This window comes from Nicotiana attenuata, chromosome 6, assembly GCF_001879085.1.
Source record: "Nicotiana attenuata strain UT chromosome 6, NIATTr2, whole genome shotgun sequence".
Taxonomy (NCBI): Eukaryota; Viridiplantae; Streptophyta; class Magnoliopsida; order Solanales; family Solanaceae; genus Nicotiana; species Nicotiana attenuata.
Genome location: NC_031994.1, coordinates 71103967 through 71122817, shown reverse-complemented (window position 1 = coordinate 71122817; position 18851 = coordinate 71103967). Strand labels below are relative to the sequence as shown.

The window sequence follows — 18851 nt, the reverse complement described above, 5'->3', positions numbered from 1 at the left end:
GGGTGATGCTTGGAAGGGTGTGGCTAATTTTGGAAAGTGAGTCAGCTGGAGTGTTGGCTTCTCTGTAGGCATGAATGTATGTAATAGTTTCACATTGTTGAGAGAGTTGCCTGAGCTTTTGGATGGGTATGTTAAGAGTCCCAGGGGGTACTGCATCAGTTGTCAACCAGTGGATTAACAATGCAGAATCAGCTTCAAGGTGGACTTTGGTGAATCCATTCTCAATACACCAGTCGATGCCTAATGAAGCTACTTTAGTTTCAGCCATGCTATTGAACCTTTTCCTAAGGGAGATGCAATTGCATGGATAAATTGACCATAGTGGTTTCTGATGATGACACCCCCTCCAATCTTTCCAGGATTAGTCATTGCACTCCCATCAGAATTGATCTTAATAAAATCGTTGTCTGGTTTGTTCCAAATCACTTGAGTTGAGGTGGTGTGATGCTGAAGATTTTCAATAAAGGCATAGAGTTCCCCCCAGTTGAAAGGCCATTGGAGATCAGGAAAATTGGATCTTAGGAGTAAGTTGATGTCAGAGTTGATAGAGTAGAAGACTCTAGTCAGGGAGGTGGTTTTTGCCCCATACTTGGCACTGCATCTGTTCTTCCACAAGTTCCAGCAAATAATAATGGGGAGGGTATCAAAGATGAGCTTTTGCACAGAGTTGTGAGTCTTCAGCACACACCATTTCATAAGAAGCAGCCTTAGAGATAGGTTTTCAGTTGGAATGCCTACATAGCCTCCATATTTCTTCCATATGATTCTTGCAAAGTACCTAGAGCTAAAGCGGTGGTCAATTGTTTCCAGAGCATGCATAGAACAGCATACACACTTGGTAACTGTTGGACTGCTGAAAATATGCACTCCATCATCAGTTGGGAGTTTGTTTCTAAATGCTCTCCACAAGCAGAAGGACCACCTGAAAGGGATCTTTCTGTGCCAATTCATTCTGTTGGTGAAGTTGGGGGGGGGGAGGGGGGTTCCTTTCTGATGAGATCCCATGCAGAAGCACAGGTGAAATTACCCTTGACAGTAGGTGTCCAGATAGGTTTATCAGGAAGGTCAAGGTTGAAATGGATGGTTGTCTGCATGATCTCGTGTGCTGGGGCAGCTATATTAAGCTTCTGAAGGTCCCATTGGACTTCATTCCAGAAGTAAGACACCGATGTGTTGCCTGGTCTGCCCCCTTCTGTTCTGCTGTATGCCAATGGTCCGGAGCTAAGCCGGTTGTCCCACCAAAAGTTGCATTTCCCATTATGGAGTCTCCATTGAATTACTTTTTCTACTTCTTTCTTATTGAACATCAATCTTTTCCATGCTTGTGATTGGCCTAAGTCCCATTTCCTAGATATGGGATTTGATCTTTGACAGTACTTTGCCTTCAGGAATGTACTCCAAAGAGAGTTTGTTGTTCTGAAATGCCACCACTACTTTAGTTCCATGGCTTTACAGGTATCATGAATGGTTCTGAAACATGCACCACCTTCATTGAGAGGGAAGGATAGCTTAGACCATGATGCCCAATGATACTTGTGTTTGTCCTTATCTATTCCCCAGAAGAAGCTAGTTGTCAACCTTTCAATTTGCTTCATGACAGTCTTTGGAGGGGATACTGCTGAAAGTCTATGGATTGGTAAGGATTGAAGGACATATTTGATCAAGGTTGCCCTGCCACCATAGGATAACATCTTACCATGCCAACCTTTTATTCTGCCTAGCACCTTGTAAATGAGACCACTGAAGTGCATAATTCTGCTCCTACCAGTATACAGAGGGCAGCCTAGGTATGTGAGTGGTGAATCCCTTCTAGAAAAGCCTGTCACTTCTTGAATTCTTCTGATAGCACTTGGGAGTGCACAGGAAGTAGTCATGAATTGACTCATGATTTGAGGACCTCTCTTCTCCATATAAAATCCATGAAGCAGTTGATCATGGTTCAGAATGTTGAGCATTCTAGACAAGTTCAACTCCTATGATGAATAAGGATGGGACAAGTAGATCACCCTGTTTAAGGCCTCTTTTAGACCGAAAAAATCAATATCTAGTGCCATTAACAATGACTGAGTACTAGTTGTCGGACATTGTTCACCAGATCATGTCAATAATCATTTCACTGAATCCCATTCTCCTAAGCATGATGCAGGTGAAAATCCGGGATACTCTGTCATAGGCCTTGGCCATGTCAAGCTTGATGACCACATTTGACCCCACAGTTGGCTTCTTGATACCATGCACTATTTCTTGTCCCAGCATGATGTTTTCAAATATCTTCCCGCCTTTTACAAAGCCAGATTGGTTTGCAAAGATTATCTTTGGGAGGATGGGACCAAGCCATGAACAAATAACATTGGAGATAATCTTGTTGATGAAGTTGCTGAGACTGATTGTCCTGAATTTTGTGAGACTGTTAGCGAATTCAACCTTAGGCAAGAGAACAAGGCATGCATTGGTCATATTTCTAGGCATTGGATTGCCTCTAAAGAATGACAGAACAAACAACTTTGAGTAAATCTTCCTTGATCACTTCCCAGCAGGCTTGATAGAACTTCCCATTCATGCCATCGAGTCCTGCTGCACTAGTAGGGTTCATGGAGAACACTATTTCCTTGAGCTCTATTATTGATGGATCCTTGGTGAGTGTATCATTTTCATCACTAGATATCATGGTCGGAATAATGGACAGCAAGTCTTCTCTAATAACTGAGCCAGGGTCTGTGAAGAGGTTCTGAAACTAATCACAGGCAGCCTTCCCTATATTTTCATCTCCCAGAAACCATTCTCCTTCCTCATTCTTGATTTTGTGGATGTACGATTTCCTTCTTCTTCCTCTTATTAAACTGTGGAAGTATCTAGATTTGGCATCCCCTTCTTTGAACCATTGTAGTTGTGTTTTCTATTTAGAACATCCTACTCAACCTTCAGATGTCTAACATAATGAGCCTTAAGCTCATTGAGAGTTGCTCTGTCATGGTCATTGTTTGTCTGGGCCTAGATCATTTTTGCATTCTTTACCTTTTGTTCAAATTTTTTAGCTTTTTGGAAGATATCCGCATATTGTTGTCTAGACCAAAGACTTAGAGCATGGCTTAGTGCTTTCATTTTCTGGCGAAACACCCACATAGCATTACCTCAAACCTCTTTGTTCTAGCTTTCAAAGACCACGGGAAGAAAGTTGTTGTTGTCCACCCAGCAATTGAGGAATTTGAAGTATTTTTTGACATTGTCTTGTCTTTTATGAAGTTCCAGGAGTAGGGGGTTGTGATAAGATTCTGCTGAAGCTAAATGAGAAATTGTGGCTGCAGGAAAGGCTTCTAGCCAGTGAGCATTGGCCAGTCCCCTTTCTAACTTTTTCCATACAATAGAACATTGCCCCCTTCCATTAGACCATGTGACTTTAGGACCATAGAAACCCAAGTCCACAAGGCCACAGTCCTCCATCATGCTTAGAAAATCAAGACTCTTGGACATCTGGAATGGAATGCCACCAATCTTTTCTTCTACAGAAGCAATGACCTTAAAATCTCCTATGACACACCATGGAACACTGCAGATTGATGATTTCTGCCTTAGAACTTCCCACAATGGCCTTCTGAGGACTGGTTTGCATTTGGCATAGATGACTGTAAGATGAAACAAGTTGCCATTTTCAACATGCTTCACCTCCAAAGACATTTGTTGATCATCATGATCTAAATCCTTGGGAGTGAATTCCTTATCCCAGAATACCTAGATCTTATCATTGACATCAGCAGCAACTTGATGCATTGAGAGTTGGATTTTAAAGGAGTTCATGTGAGAGTTGTCTAGGAAAGGTTCAAGGACAGTAATGAAAGAAAGTTTGTGGATTTGTTTCAGGAGTTTGAGCCTTTCAATAGCTCCTGAGGTCCTGATTCCTCTTGTATTCCAAATGATTGTACTAATCATTGGAAGGAGGGTTTTTGGTTATGTTTTGGTGGGAAAATGCTACTTCTATTTCTAGCAGCTCTGCTCCTGGATAGCCTTGGTGAGGGGATCTTTCTGGGTGGGACTGTTGCAGAAGCAACAATTTTCTGGTTTGACTTTCCATTCACTGCAGCAATCAGGTGATCACAATGTTATTCCTTTTCAAGATCTTCATCACTAGAATCATTGTCAACATCTTGTTCCCCAATTATTTCATCCTCGGATTAAATTGGTCTATACTCATCTTGTTGTGGAGTATATCTGTTGAGAGGACACTCCTCCAGGACCATTTGTAAAGGATGCAAGAGATGGTTTTTTCTGGGGGTGCTGGTAGGAGTAGAAGTGGCTTTGTGTGTTTTGGGAGTGAGGTTTTCATCATTGGTAGGTGGTTCTGATTCATTGCCATCTGAGATTGGTTCTTTATTGGATGACAAAGGTTGGGAGAGGGAGGGATTAGCTATTACTGAGCTCCTGTATACTTCTACTGTTGCATTTGGATCATGCCTAAATCTTTGCTGGATTGCAGGGCTCACAAACTGTGAGTCATCAGGTGGTTCATTTATACTAATTCCTGTAGTTTTGTTCCTCATAGCTTTCCTCTTTTTCTAACTGGGCTTGTTTTTTGTTTTCTAAGACTGGACTTGGAAGTCAGCTGCAACTTTGGCTTTTCCTTTGTGCAGTGCTTTCATTTGTGCAGAAGGATCTTCTTCAGAGATGAAGGATTATAAATCCTCCTCAATGATCACATTATCAGAATGCTAGGCTTGTTGTTTTCCTGAATTTTAGACTGTGGTAGCAGGGGATGGTTGGTCAATCATATGGTCAGTTAATTGTGTATTAGCACACTCATGCAAAACATGAGGAAGCCCCTCACCATTTGGTACCCCTTCCTGCCTCGCTATTGGTGTCTCCTGACAATTCTCCTTTCCTCCATTTACTTCACAACCAACAAAAATATAGGAAGGAATAGGGGGAATGGGTTCATTCTGGGCACCAGAATCTACACCCCTCTCCAGTTGAGCTGGAGGAACGATAAGGGGTATACCTGATGGTTGTGATGATTGTGTGACCTGTTGCTGAATCTCATTTGGTGCAACCTGCTGTTGTTGAGTATTTGATTGTTTTGGCATGTAATCTTGTTGTTGCCTCTTGCTTTGGGTATTGGCTTTAAAATTCTTTCTCTTTTCGATTTGCTAGTCTTCGTTTGTTATTTCTTCTACTGAGCTTTGGTGTTCTGCTGCTTTTTGATGTTTTGATAGCATTTGGCTTCTCCATTGGTCATGTGCATTTGTTTTTGGCATTCCCCCTTGTTCCTTCTTTTTATTCTTGCTTGTTCCTGCTTTATTGTGAGATTTATTCTGATTGGTAGCATGGGAATCACTTGTTTCGATAGCTTCTTCCTCTTTCTTCTTATTTTTTTCCTCTTCTTTTAGTCTGATTTCACATGTTTATTCAGAATGGCCCAGATGCTTGCAGTTATTACAATAAGCAGGCACATTATCATATTGGACCTCCAGCCATTCTCCTTCCCCATTTTCATCCTGATCCTCATCATATCCAAAACAGACAAGATGAGGTCTTTCCTTGGTGAAGTCAATTTGAATCTTTACCTTGGCCACACTCCCCCTTGTTTTCTGGAAAGATGCCAAGTCCAGGTATAAATCATTGCCAATAGGTGACAATAGTGGTGTGATTACTTCCATGTAGTATAAGTGCCATGGTAATTCTGGGGCAACCACCCATATTGGCACAATGGGTGAATCTTCATTAGGCTTGAATGCAGGAGACCATGCTTCCAATTTCATCATTTGAACTTAGATGTACATATACTGTTTGGCCCACATAGTGGAATGATCATATTCATTATCCAAGTCAATATACATAGTCCGAGCATTGAAATGAGCTATCTTGACTCCTCCTTTAAGCTCAGTTTCGGAAATGAAACTTCTTCTAATGACTTCCATTTTAGGCATAGTATTGGAGAACTTGCCTACTACTGTGAATTTGCACCTATCTTCAAATCTCACCATGTAGTCTTCCCTTTTGAATATTACTGCAGGTTGGCCTAGCTTGGTGGTTATCATTGGTGGGGTAAATGAAATTGGTTCCCTCTCAGCCTCATGCCTAGCTCTGAGCCTTGTGACATAAGAGTGAGTGACAGTAGGAGGTGGAGGTGGGGGATTTACAGGTTGTTTGTCTTTATTTTTGTTGGCATTGGGTTGAGGAATGATAGTGGTAACTAGGTTGGAATGGGTGGGTTGCACTGTTTTCTCCTGATGTTTGGTGTGGTTTTTTTGGTTTTTCCTTGGGATGTTTGGTCTCGCAAAGTTAGAAGAAACCTTGAGAGTGGAATTGTGGACTGGTTTATTATGGTTTTGATCATATGAGGGAGCTTGGTTACTTGGATTAGTCTGTGTTGGTACAGAAAAAATGAAGGAGCAAGGTTTTTACCTAAGGTCAAAAGGTGAGGGTTTTGGTGTTGAGTTTCAGTGTGATCAACATTAGGGGTTGGAGCATCTTTTATAACAGGAGGTTCAGCTTGACTTTGATCACACAGAAGCAGCTGTTGCAACATTATCGACCCTTTGTGGAACTGGGACTTTGGGTTGTGAGGTTGTGACATTGCGGTGGTAGTTTGGAGGAGTAGGGATGGTAGAAACATTGAGTGTAGCATCAGAGATCACCTCAAATTGGCCTGATGACAGCTGATCACCTGTGTCACCATCTCCGACCAACTGTGTGAAAACTGAGCCTTTTAACTATTCAGAGGAATCAATTCCTCCAACGAATTTTTGTGAAACTTGGCATGTTGCATCCTTATGAAGAAGAGGATTATCTGCACTCAATGAAATAGGTTGAATTGGGCTTAAGGGAGCATTGACATTTCATCGAACGTCTGTGTAGCTACAGTGCGCAGGAGTACCTTATGTAATATTGGACGAGACCGAACCACGTAAAATTTGGTTTGAAGATTTGAAAACACTCTCCTGAGCTGTAGGAATCTTTTGGCATTGGTCATGAGTCCATTTGGTTCCCCGGAAGACCATGTCTGGCCAAGTGGTAAAGTTCTGAGCTTTTCCAGTGATCATGGTGATCAATTTCCACATTTGAATGGCCTGAAATTTTGGAGACTTGTTCCTTAGGTGACGTAGAATCATTTGCAATTGGTTGCTTGGCCAAATCGTCCCAGGAAAGATGGTGTCATTTGTCGAACAGTTAGAGAAGACAGACTGCCTAGGCTTAACGATTGCAAAATTGGAGCAATTAGTTGATACCCAGATGAAGTTTATGATGCTAGCATGTTCTCCTCATCAAGGCGAGCATTTTGGTACCTTTCTTCTTTCAATTGGACACCTGGAACTCCATGGGAAAATATTTCTATTACACCGGCATTTTGTAACTCGTCGGAGAAGACAATTCCCCCAGGGGAATTACTTGAATTTTGGTGGGGAGCTGTGTTTGGTGATGGAGAATAGTTTCCATGGCTTGGAATATTTTTACTTGCCCCAGAACTCGCTTGGGGAATTTCAGTAGCTCCCAGGCGATTTGTATGAACAGTGATCCCTTCACTATTTTGAAAATCTGTTCTAGCTAGGGGATTGTTTTGGAGTGAGGTTTGTTGGAGATGATGCGCAGTTGAAAGACATGTCTTTTGAAGGTTGTCCGGTGGTTTTCCATTGGTGAACGATGGAGTTGTGGCCATATCGCCACTGGCGATGCACTGTAGCTCGTTGTCGCACTGTACAGAGAGCTTTTTAATTTTTTGCGGCGTGTTTGGCAAATGAGGAAGGGATAACACTTAGTTCCTTAATATTGGCTTTAAAGGGTTAAGCTTGACTTGGGTCAACATTTATAGTAAACGACCTCGAAATCGGGATTTTATGATCTCAATAGGTTCGTATGATGATTTTTGACTTGGGCGTATGTTCATATCCGGTTTTGGTTGACTGGGAGCGTTTTGGTCGTATTGAAGGTTTTAAAGTTCTTTAAATTTGGTTTGGAGTAGGTTTTGGTGTTATCGAGGTTTGTTTGAAATTCCGAGTTTGGGAATAGTTTCGTATGGTTATTTAACACTTGCACGCAAAATTTGATGTCATTCCGAGTAGTTTAAGCATGATTCGACGCATTCGGAGCAAGTTGAAAACTTGAAGTTCATTATTTGTTTCAATTTGGTTTTGGGGTGCGATTCTTAGTTTCAAAGTTGTTTTACGCATTTCGAGAGTTCGAGGAGGTCCTTATTATATTTTTGGACTTATTGGTGCTTTTGGACGGGGTCACGAGTGGGTCGGGTGTGTTTCGGACCGCCTGGAGTTAAGTTGGAAACACCAGAATTTTCTGTTATGGTTTCCTTCTCCGCAAACGCGGAGAAGTAATCGCGCTCGTGATGAAGGATTTGGGAAGTGGGGTGATTTGTTCTTCGCGTTCGCAATCAGGCAGTTGTGTTCGCGAAGGTTTGAGGTCCTAGGCCTACGCGTTCGCAAAGGCCCTCTCGCGTTTGTGTAGAAGAAAGGGACCTGGGAGGGGTCAGCACCCATTACCATTCGCGTTCGCGATGCTCAAACAGGACAAGCCTTCGCGATCGCGAGACTGTGCCGACGGGCACCCGGTGCCTTACTCAACCGAGTACCAATGTAACATATCTTTCTTATTACATCATCATGGGTAAGTAGGCCAGAAGGGCCGTATGAGGCAACAACAATAAAATATAAGGAAACACTTGACATAAAATGACCTAACCTGGTATAGAAACATATACACATGACATACGGGCCTGTAAGGCCAACATGATCATTTGTAAACTCAAAACATAGTTCGACAAGGCCATACAAGTATCTGTATACATGACATCTGTCTACAAGTCTCTAAGAGTACATACTTATTATAAAGGCCGGGACAGGGCCCCGCCATACCAAACAATACGCGTCTAAATCATATAGACCAAACAAGCAACTCTAGAGCAAATGGAGCGCACCAATATCTTCCACTGAGCTGATAGCCTAATTGGAGGACTCTCGACCTGTCTATCGGGACCTGCGGGCATGAAACGCAGGGTCCCCAGGCAAAAGGGACATCAGTACAAATAATGTATCGAGTATGTAAGGAATGAAAATCAGTAAATAATAGACATGAGAGAAACATGGAGTAAAAGACTCGACATGTAAGTCTGAATAACTCTGTGAATCATCAATATGTATAATGCCATGTATATGCGTATAAATGTCATGTCGTGTATAGGTATATGTGTTCATCACATCATCAAGCCTCCGAGGGCATCCCACCATATCATCTCGACCATTGTGGGAAAAATCATCAACGTATACCAGCTGATCAGGTGGTGGTGCGTACATAACGCCGTAACCTTTTTCCATATCCTATATACATATAATATACATATATATGCGTATATAACACCATCTGGTCATGGGTCAATGTACATGTATAAATGAATGCAATGCATGAGAAGTACGTCAATAAAATCTCTTGGAATGTCATAAGACAATTATGCCTTTGAGTAATATCATGAAGTAAACTTTATCAACTTACGTATTTTCTGAGACCCATGAACAGACGATATAACAATAAGACATATGGGAATTGAAGAACATAGGCACCTCTAATACTTCTATGNCACAATTCAACAAAATTTTCATTTCCCCCGACATTGGAAACTGGGACAGAATTTTGAGGAGGACCCTCAAAATTCCGAAGTTGATTTTCAGCCATTCGTCGCACGCAGCCGTCAGAGGCACCAGCCCAGTAAACTGGGGCAGAATTTTGAGGAGGACCCTCAAAATTCCGGAGCAAAAGAGGTTGCAATATCTTGAACCACGTCACAGTCGTCGGTTCTTCTAAAAAGAAAATCATTTTGTTTGTTATCTATTATGTATTTACATCATATTTTTATCATATTTTACTAAATCATGCATGGCTACTATCAAATTGCTTTGTTTAGCGATGCTACCCCAATGAAAATGAGCTGAGAAGGACGAGCGCAGTCAATGGGAAGACGAACTAACCTTCCCCCCTTGACAAAACTCACAATCTTTCTTTGAATGCAGGCACCCCAAAAACATAGAATCATCGGATACGAATACAAACTCACACTTTTCAGGAATACAATTCTCAGGATCATCACCCATTTTCAAGCACTATTCGCACGCAACATCCCCAGCAACCACAAGGACAATCAACTATCAGCTATCATCTATCAGCTAAGAGATTTTGTTACTCTTCACCTTTATTTCTGCATTGCATAAGGCTACCTTTCTGCCTTCCGAGACTAAGCATTGTCTCCATCTGCATTTTCTTGCATTGCATAAGGCTACTTTTCTGCCTTCCGAGACTAAGCACTGTCTCCATCCTGCATTTTCTTGCATTGCATAAGGCTACTTTTCTGCCTTCTGAGACTAAGCATTGTCTCCATCTGCATTTTCTGGCATTGCATAAGGCTACTTTTCTGCCTTCCGAGACTAAGCATTGTCTCCATCCTGCATTTTCTTGCATTGCATAAGGCTACCTTTCTGCCTTCCGAGGCTAAGCACTGTCTCCATCCTACATTTTCTTGCATTGCATAAGGCTACCTTTCTGCCTTCCGAGACTAAGCACTGTCTCCATCCTGCATGGCTGAAATATCACCAACTTCATTTAAATCTCTATATCGGCTGAAACATCACCATTTATATTTAAATCTTTACGTCGGCTGAAAGATCGCCAGTTTTATTTAAATCCTGCATGGCTGAAATATCGCCAACTTCATTTAAATCTCAACATCGGCTGAAAGATCGCCATTTATATTTAAATCTTTATGTCGGCTGAAAGATCGCCAATTTTATTTAAATCCTACATGGCTGAAATATCGCCAACTTCATTTAAATCTCTATATCGGCTGAAAGATCACTATTTATATTTAAATCTTTCCTGGCTGAAATATCGCCAACATTATTTAATCCTGCATGGCTGAAATATCGCCAACTTTATTTCAATCCCTATGTCGACTGAAAGATCGCCATTTATATTTATGCTCTACATCGGCTGAAATACCGCCAAATCTTGCATTTCATGGGCTGAAATACCGCCAAACCGTCCAAGGGTGTCATTATTCAGAGGCACCGTTTTCATAGCCCGAGAACGCCATGCCATGGCCCGAGGATCCCGCTTTATATTCTGCACATCATTATTCAAAGGCATCATGGTTCGGAGGCACCATCATCATAGCCCGAGAACAACATTTCATAGCCTGCGAATCCTTTATTATGCGCTTCACGGCCCAGGGCGTCATGGGCTGAGGACGTCATCCTAACCGTCCAAAGACAGCATTCATGGTCAAACGGGAACTTGCATCAGGTTTAAATTCTGCACGATATGCTTGTATTACTCAATTGCAGGTACATCAGTTGGCAACGGCCATTACAGCAGGAGCGATCTCGCTCCAGTTCTCGCAACCCATCAGTCCCTGACCACCCTTCCTAACCTAAATATTGCGTCCGTCTCTTCAAAAACCTCCATCGGCATACTCCGTCGATGTACCCCGAACTACATATGACCTGATTCCTGTAAAACCAGGGATATGTAGGCAGCTCAAAAACCAAAGCTCGGTCAAAACCTTTACAAGTCGTCTCTCTCGGTCAAAATTGGTCATCATATCTTTACCCGACAACTCTTTCATCCTTCCCGGGTAAAGAGGGACAGCTGTTGATACCCAATTTTTCCCTATGCATTTTATATACTCAAAATGTTCTCAAAATAGTATGTACATGCTATATAAGCATGCCCAAAAGTTTTGGTATCTTTCACTTATTTTAAAGGTTTTTAAAATCAATTTATTGTCTATTTTAATAGTACAAAACTCAATAATTATTTCCGAACTATCATTTTTTTGATGAATAATTTATTTTTATTTCATATTTACACCAAGATATAATTAATGTGATTTTTTGCACATTTTTATAAAATTTATTTGGTATTTTAATGGCTAAATTGCTATAATTGCAATTATAGCCTATTTTCCGATTAATAGTATTTTGAAATTACAAAATTGCTCCCAGTACTTTTAATTAATATTTATATGATTATTAATAAATTTAGTGCTTTTAACTGGTTTTGGAAATTATTTTAACTATTTTTAAAATAAAAAGGGAAGAAATGGCTGTTTAACATTTAGCCTCATCCATTTCAATTATAACCCCTTTGCAATTTCAATTTTAACCACAATTGAGCCCAATCGCAACCGGCCCAAATTTTAAACCGACCGAATCCATAAAAAACCGACCGGATCCCCCCTTTTAATCTCAGCCATTGATCTAATTGATTATTTCCTTTTTAATTCACAGACGACCCCTAACCCTAATTCATTTTCCTCCTTCAGCCGCCCTTGAACTCCCAAATTCTCTCAAGGCTCCCCGGAACCCTAGCATCCCCTACCTTGTTCCACCATGTTTTCACCGGCGTCCATGGCTTCTCAGACCATGGACACCCTATACCCACCTCCTATGGCTCCTGCATGCCTGTTGTTAGAAGGATCGGGGCCAGACCTCGAGGGTCTTCACCCAGACCTTCACTGATTCGAAGATTCCGGCCATCTCCGGCCTTTCTCCGGTGGCTCTTGGTCTTTTGAGCCTGTTTATGACATTATCCGACTTAGATCGGGTATTTTCGAAGCCTTTCTCATCTCTAGGGTTCATTTGGAACCCTAAATATCGAGGTTCTCTCCGATTATTTTAGATCTGTTACATGTTTGCACTGTTGCTTAAGTTTCTTAAACCTTTTTTTTCCGATTTTCTTTCAAAAAGCACTTCTTTTCGATTAGGGCTTCTGGAAAGTCCTTAAAATTTTTCTGACTCTTCTTCTTCTCTTTTCTTGGTGAATCGATCCCTGCTATGTTCTTACTGGCTCTTTTCTGACTCACATGCCTTTCGTGTGTTCTTATATTTTCCTTGTTATGAAATTTATTTTATTATGCTCCTTTCTATCTCATACTGGTTTTTCACCATGCTCTCTCATGTCTATCTTATGTGTTCCTCTACTGTATTTTCCTACTGAGTTTTGATCCTTTGTTTGCCTTTACCGGACTTCGCCTGGATTCTTTCTAGATGTGTTTCATCGACCGTTTCTTTAAGTTTACACCACCTGAACTTATTTAATTTTCAAGCTTTCTTGAAACTTGTTTCCTGTACTGGTTCCTATGTTCTACTTGCTATTGTGCTTGTATGCTTCTCATGAGACTCTGAAAAGGTCTCTGAGCTCATTTCGATAGTTTGCCTCTTCATCTCTTTATCAAATTCGAGTTTAAAAACCCTAGGGATTTGGGGTTTTCTTTGGCTAAATTTGGTTTTATGTTTGGACAAGGGTTCTACTTTGAAACCTTGAACTCTCAGACTAACTTCGAGTTTATGAATTGAATTTGAACCTTTTTCTGCGTTTGTGATTTTGAAACCCTCTTGCTTGACATGTCTATGTGTTTTATACGAGAGCTTCTCTTTCAAAGGTCTTGCCAACTGTTAATTGATTCAGAATTCCTTTAATGTCGCTTATTTGATTGTTACTGATTTTTCCCTAAATTAAAACTTTCCTTTTACCTCTTTTCTGACTCGAGCAAGGCTTTTAATGGGATTCTTTACTGGTTATTTTACTGATTCCCTTTCCATGTATTTACCCTTATTTGTCTACCTTGCACGAGGTATTTACTTGATTTCCTTCCTTAAATAACTTCTGCCCATTACCGTTTGAATTTGGACTCCTTAATTAAAGGAAGTCTATAGGCTGATTGATTTTAATTGGTACATAGTTCCTTAATTATTACTAAACTATGATTCTTGCCTTATTTGCTACACCTGTTTGCAATTATAAATGCCCTGCTCTTTCATTAACACACACACGATTTTAATCATCACAACTCTCTTCTAAAACTTACACTCTTGCTTCTTGATTGCAATTTGGCTTCCCTAAATCTACTGTTTCTTCCTACTTGCTCTTCTGAACCGGTATGTCCTACTTTTGATTCAAGCATCAAAATCCAATGTGTTTACTTACAAGCTTTTATGCCCATGCCTAATTTACTGCTTTATAGAGTTCAGTTTTAAAATGATTACTCATGTTTGGCTATCTGTTATTGCAATGAATCCCTATCCTCATTCCCCTTTATGTGCTTGGGCTGTAGTTTAAGACATGGCAACATAAAAAGTTATTGTCATGGATTAAGATTGGGTCCTTTGGATCCCAGCCTCTTTCAATCTCCCATACCCCCATTCCCTTATGTGTATAGAGTTATGGTATAGCCTGGCAGCCTCTAAATTGCTGTCCATGGCTGAACCTGACCCTCAAAGGATCCTAACTCTCTAATTTATAAGCTGACAAGCTAGTCAGGGGTGTGCCAGCAGCCCAGGTGCTAGGCATGACCACCAGCCTGCCCTGGCTCCCCCCTAATTCCTATTCATTGCAGTTACACTTACTCCTAAGCCCTTAAATCCTGCCCCCCTCCTGTGAGCCTTGCCTTGGGACCTTGAGTTCCCTTTGAACTTGGACACTTGAGGGTTGGCCCTTCCACACTGTACTATAATCTATTCTGCAATAATATTTGGGGTGTAAGCACTGCCTGGAACTCTTGAAGTTCCTTGGAACTTTGACACATCCCAAATAAGAGAAAGGCTTTGAAAAATCCGATCCTGGAAGTTGGTTTATCTGATATTATTAGACTTTGAGTCTGTATTAGGCTGATTAGATGTAGATGTAATCACTGATGTATTTTCATTTATTCTTTTGATTCACTTGGTCTGTCATAAGCTTTGTAATGAACCTTGTAATAACTACTGGGGTATAGTGAAAAGGGATGGGATAGAATGCATGCCAAAGGGGTAGATACCATGCCTATAGGGTGTATATTTTCCAAATTCTGCATTTTCACGTAGATACCATGCCTATAGGGTGTATACTTTCTCAATTCTGCATTTTCACATAGAAAACATGTCTATAGGATTAATACTTTAAAATGCTGCATTCTTCACATAGATACCATGCTCATAGGTTTTCTGCACTTCGCAATATATACCATGTCAATAAATCACTGCTCAAATTCTGCACATCACGTAGATAATATGCCCATAGGATTTTTCCTGCATTTTTACACGTGCCTCTGTCATTAGGCAATTCCACTTATAGGGCCTAAAATAAACCAATCATATCAATGACCTGCTTAGAAGATCTCTGCATAACAAGATTCGTAACACCTAGAAAGCATGCCTATAGGAGTAATCGATTAAAATCTGAAATTGCCCACTCATCTTTAAAATCAGTAGTAATTCGTTTAAAGTGCTCGCAGAACTTACGATACTGTAACTTTATTATTTTTTGCAATCAGTTCGTTCTTCCCCCCGTCTTTGAACTAATGGATATCATGCATATAGACCCGGTTTAACGCAGATAGACAGTTAGATAATTAATCAATCGTTAGTTTTTCTGCAACTACATCTAAGCAGGACTAATCCGGACTCCCTATCTGGAAATATGTGGTAGATCAATTCTTCCTACGCTAATTTTAATCAAGGACCTAAAACAGTATGTGTAAGACGTGCTAAACAATTCGTTTCTCTAAATGAGGAGGCCTACTTGAGCCTTTAATTGCTTTATCTCCCCATTAAGTGTATTATGTGTTTTTGATTGTCGCCTTAGAATTTTATCCTTTTAAACCTCTGAAAAGCCAAGCTTCCTCCCTTTAGGATTAGTAGTCCTAAAAGCCTCCAGGACTGATAGTTGGGACGGGTAATAGCACGCTGTAGGTAGCGATACCATTCTGCGATTAATACCTTAACGGGGTGGGAAGGGTAGACATGGAGATGATGATCACACGATAACACTATGCGTACGATTGGTTACCGGTGTTGTGTGGATGATCCATGTGATTTATAAACCTAGGACCCCTTTCCTTATGTTACTTTGTTTAGTATCAATAAATTCTGTCTTTTCAATTACCCAAAACTCCCCTTTAATTTTTTCACTGCATTATTCCTTTTCCTTCTAACTTTTTCTTCTTTGTTTATTCAATGTCTTGACTAATTCTTGCATTTAGACTCTCCGTCAAACAAATTATAGATTCCAACAAGCTTGTTTGCATCCCTTATGTGTAAATTTATTTGTATACTTGTTTACATTAAAGTCACAACATAGCATGGCTGGGAACCACACTAGTGGATCTTGAGGGGTGCCTAACACCTTCCCCTCGAGATAATTTCTAGCCCTTACCCGAACTCTGGTTTTCCAATTCAAAACCCTTAGTGTCCTAGTGCACTTAATCATTAGGTGGCGACTCTTCAATTCCAAAACCCAATTCCCAAACGGGAATAGAGTTGTCTTCCCAAATGTCGTAAACCCGATTTCGCTTTAGAAAAAGGGGGCGTCGACAGTATGGCGACTCTGCTGGAGATTCTTTAGGCTTTTACCACTTCATGTTATATGTGACTTTATTGTTTTCTTTATTGCTTTGTTTAATACCTTTATTCGAAACTAACTTGTCTTTTTGTTTCTTTTTCTTTAATGCTTTCATTTACTGCTTTCCTTCAATACCGTTGTAATTTCTTAGCAATTATTGTAATCATTATGAAAGTGACAATACGTGACAATTTATTTCATTCTTGTAATTGCATCTTCAACATTATATTCCACTCGTGCCAAACAAATACAAATACCATTAGTAAACGCTTGATGAGTTGTTGCTGCTCTTCCGTATTATTACCCCCTAAATTTGGCAAAGGGCATATTGCTTGGTAAAACTAGTCGAGTTTCAGCGGCTGCAGTCGACGGCTTCCGTGCCTGTTCCCTCTTGATTATTCCGCTAAAGGGTACCGGTCTAGTAACCCGTAGAAACCTTATTCTGTTTAAAACTGTTGCATGCATCACTTGTCAAACCTAGTCGGAGTCAGTTATGCTGTCCACATTAATGACTCTTTAAAGATAGCCTTGTCCAAAGTCCACTGTCAAAACCTACGCGAGCTGGAGGATTTTGATCAAACAGAGAGCATTTTCAACCTGCGAAGGTCACTTCTTGGACCAAGTCGTTAGGAGTCTTTTCTTTTGCTTTTAAATGTAATAAGGCCAATGGCACATTAGATGACATTTTACTTTATGCAATTTTAGGTGTCGTTTTGGGATTTCGTCTTATTTTTCACAAAAAATGAGGCATTTTAGCATTATAAGTTCTCCAAGTCAACTTGTTCGCTAGGTCTACCTCGGGCACAACGAAGGCACCCCAACTTAGGACACGACTTTATATTCTATGCTATGTGTTTAAATATTGCAATATTTTTACAGAACCCGTACTAACTTGTTACCTTTTTGTTGTTTTTATTTTATTTCTGATTCCTCCCTAAAAGTTTAGTTCGTTGCATCTGGCATCGTATCCGACTCCACCAAGATCTAAGGGCCCTCCACCTCCTCCTCCAAGTCCTATAAAAAACGGGGGCAAAGCAAAAAAGTGGAAGCATTGAACAATGCTAGAAGGAGAATTCAGGCTTTGAAAGAGGTTAGAGGTTTCCTCAGGGTATTCAGGGATCCAAAGAAAGTGCTGCTCAGCTTCGAACAGAAGTTTACTAAAGACCAAGTTCGGAAAAGCTTGGCGAGTCTGTCATTCTCCCTCCACTACTCAACAGACATTCAACTTTCAACACCCATGCTCCACAGAACAATCCTGGAGCCGCAAAAACAAACCCGCTTATCATCAAAATTGCAACACATGCCACAACAACACTCCACTCCTCATCCTTGAACCAATCGAATGATTTATCCCCACTCCCACGCTCCCATTCTATGCTGGAAACCCTTACCACAATACACTTAACCCATTACAAACACACCGGAGTCTGATGACAAAGAACTCTCTCATCAAAAAACCTGTATCGAGCTCAAGAAATTGACTAGCCGAGTCCAGGGCGTTTAAGAAACAAAGGCATTGAAGGGCTGAATTATAAGGATCTTTTGCATTCAACCAGACGTCGAACTTCCGAAGGGTACAAACCTCCCAATTCGGGAATGTTTGACGGGCTCTGGGGATCCCATGAGTCCATCTATGATTGACATACTGTTGATAATCTGGCCGGCGTTAGGAACAGATGAAAGATTACGCATGAAACTCTTCAATGAGAGTTTGAAAGGCGGATGCGCTATCTTGGTATCATTTAAGCAAAGATCCCAAGAAGTGGATGAGTTGGGTTGGAATCGGCGTCCGATTCATGGATAGGTGTCGGGGATTCAATACAGGAAAATGCACCAGATATCTTCTACATCACAGAAATCTAAAAGAAACCCACTGAGACATTCCCAAGTATTGCTACTCGATTGGAGATCGAGGCTGCAAGGTCAGGCCGAGCCTTAGAGGAAGGAACAGATGAACCAAATTTTTTCGTCCGAGCTCAAGATGCGCAGTATTATGAGAGGTTAATGTTTAGATAGAGGGCCCAGAAATTCTCCGATATAAACAAGCTAGGAGAAGAGGATTGAGGGAAGGCATTAAAGAGCGCGTATTGGGTCACTAATTTTGAAGCACTGCAGGCTACCAAGCAAAGCCCTACAATCTGGTGGCGCAGTCAAGAGGAAAGGACGTGGTGCCTGACTCCGAGACTGGTTTTCATTGGCAAAAATCTATGTTTACCAAAGAGAAGGATTTGGTTCAGATCTCTAAATGATTTCTCCTAAGCCATTGTTTGCTAAGCTGTTGGTGGAAGTTTAGAACTACAAAAGTCACTGTGGCCAACTTTCATGGCAAAAAATATTGTAAGAAAGTCGTTCCAACAGTAGTTCCAGTTTTAGAAAAGGATCCCAGTTGAAGCCAAATGTTAAATGTAGGGAGGATGTAGAGCATGAGCTTCTATGGGGAGTTGAAGAGTGGAAACAAAACATATCGGATGAGATTTGGACAGGTT

The 18851-nt window shown here is 40.8% G+C and overlaps 2 protein-coding genes across 2 annotated transcripts; both read right to left on the bottom strand.

The window, feature by feature from the left end:
* Nucleotides 2089-2457, bottom strand: LOC109227964. The gene has a single exon (XM_019393153.1). The coding sequence runs from the start codon at nucleotides 2455-2457 to the stop codon at nucleotides 2089-2091; it is 369 nt and encodes a 122-aa protein (XP_019248698.1).
* On the bottom strand, nucleotides 3148-3675 carry LOC109227963. Its single transcript, XM_019393152.1, has one exon. It carries the CDS (start codon nucleotides 3673-3675, stop codon nucleotides 3148-3150), a length of 528 nt encoding a protein of 175 aa, XP_019248697.1.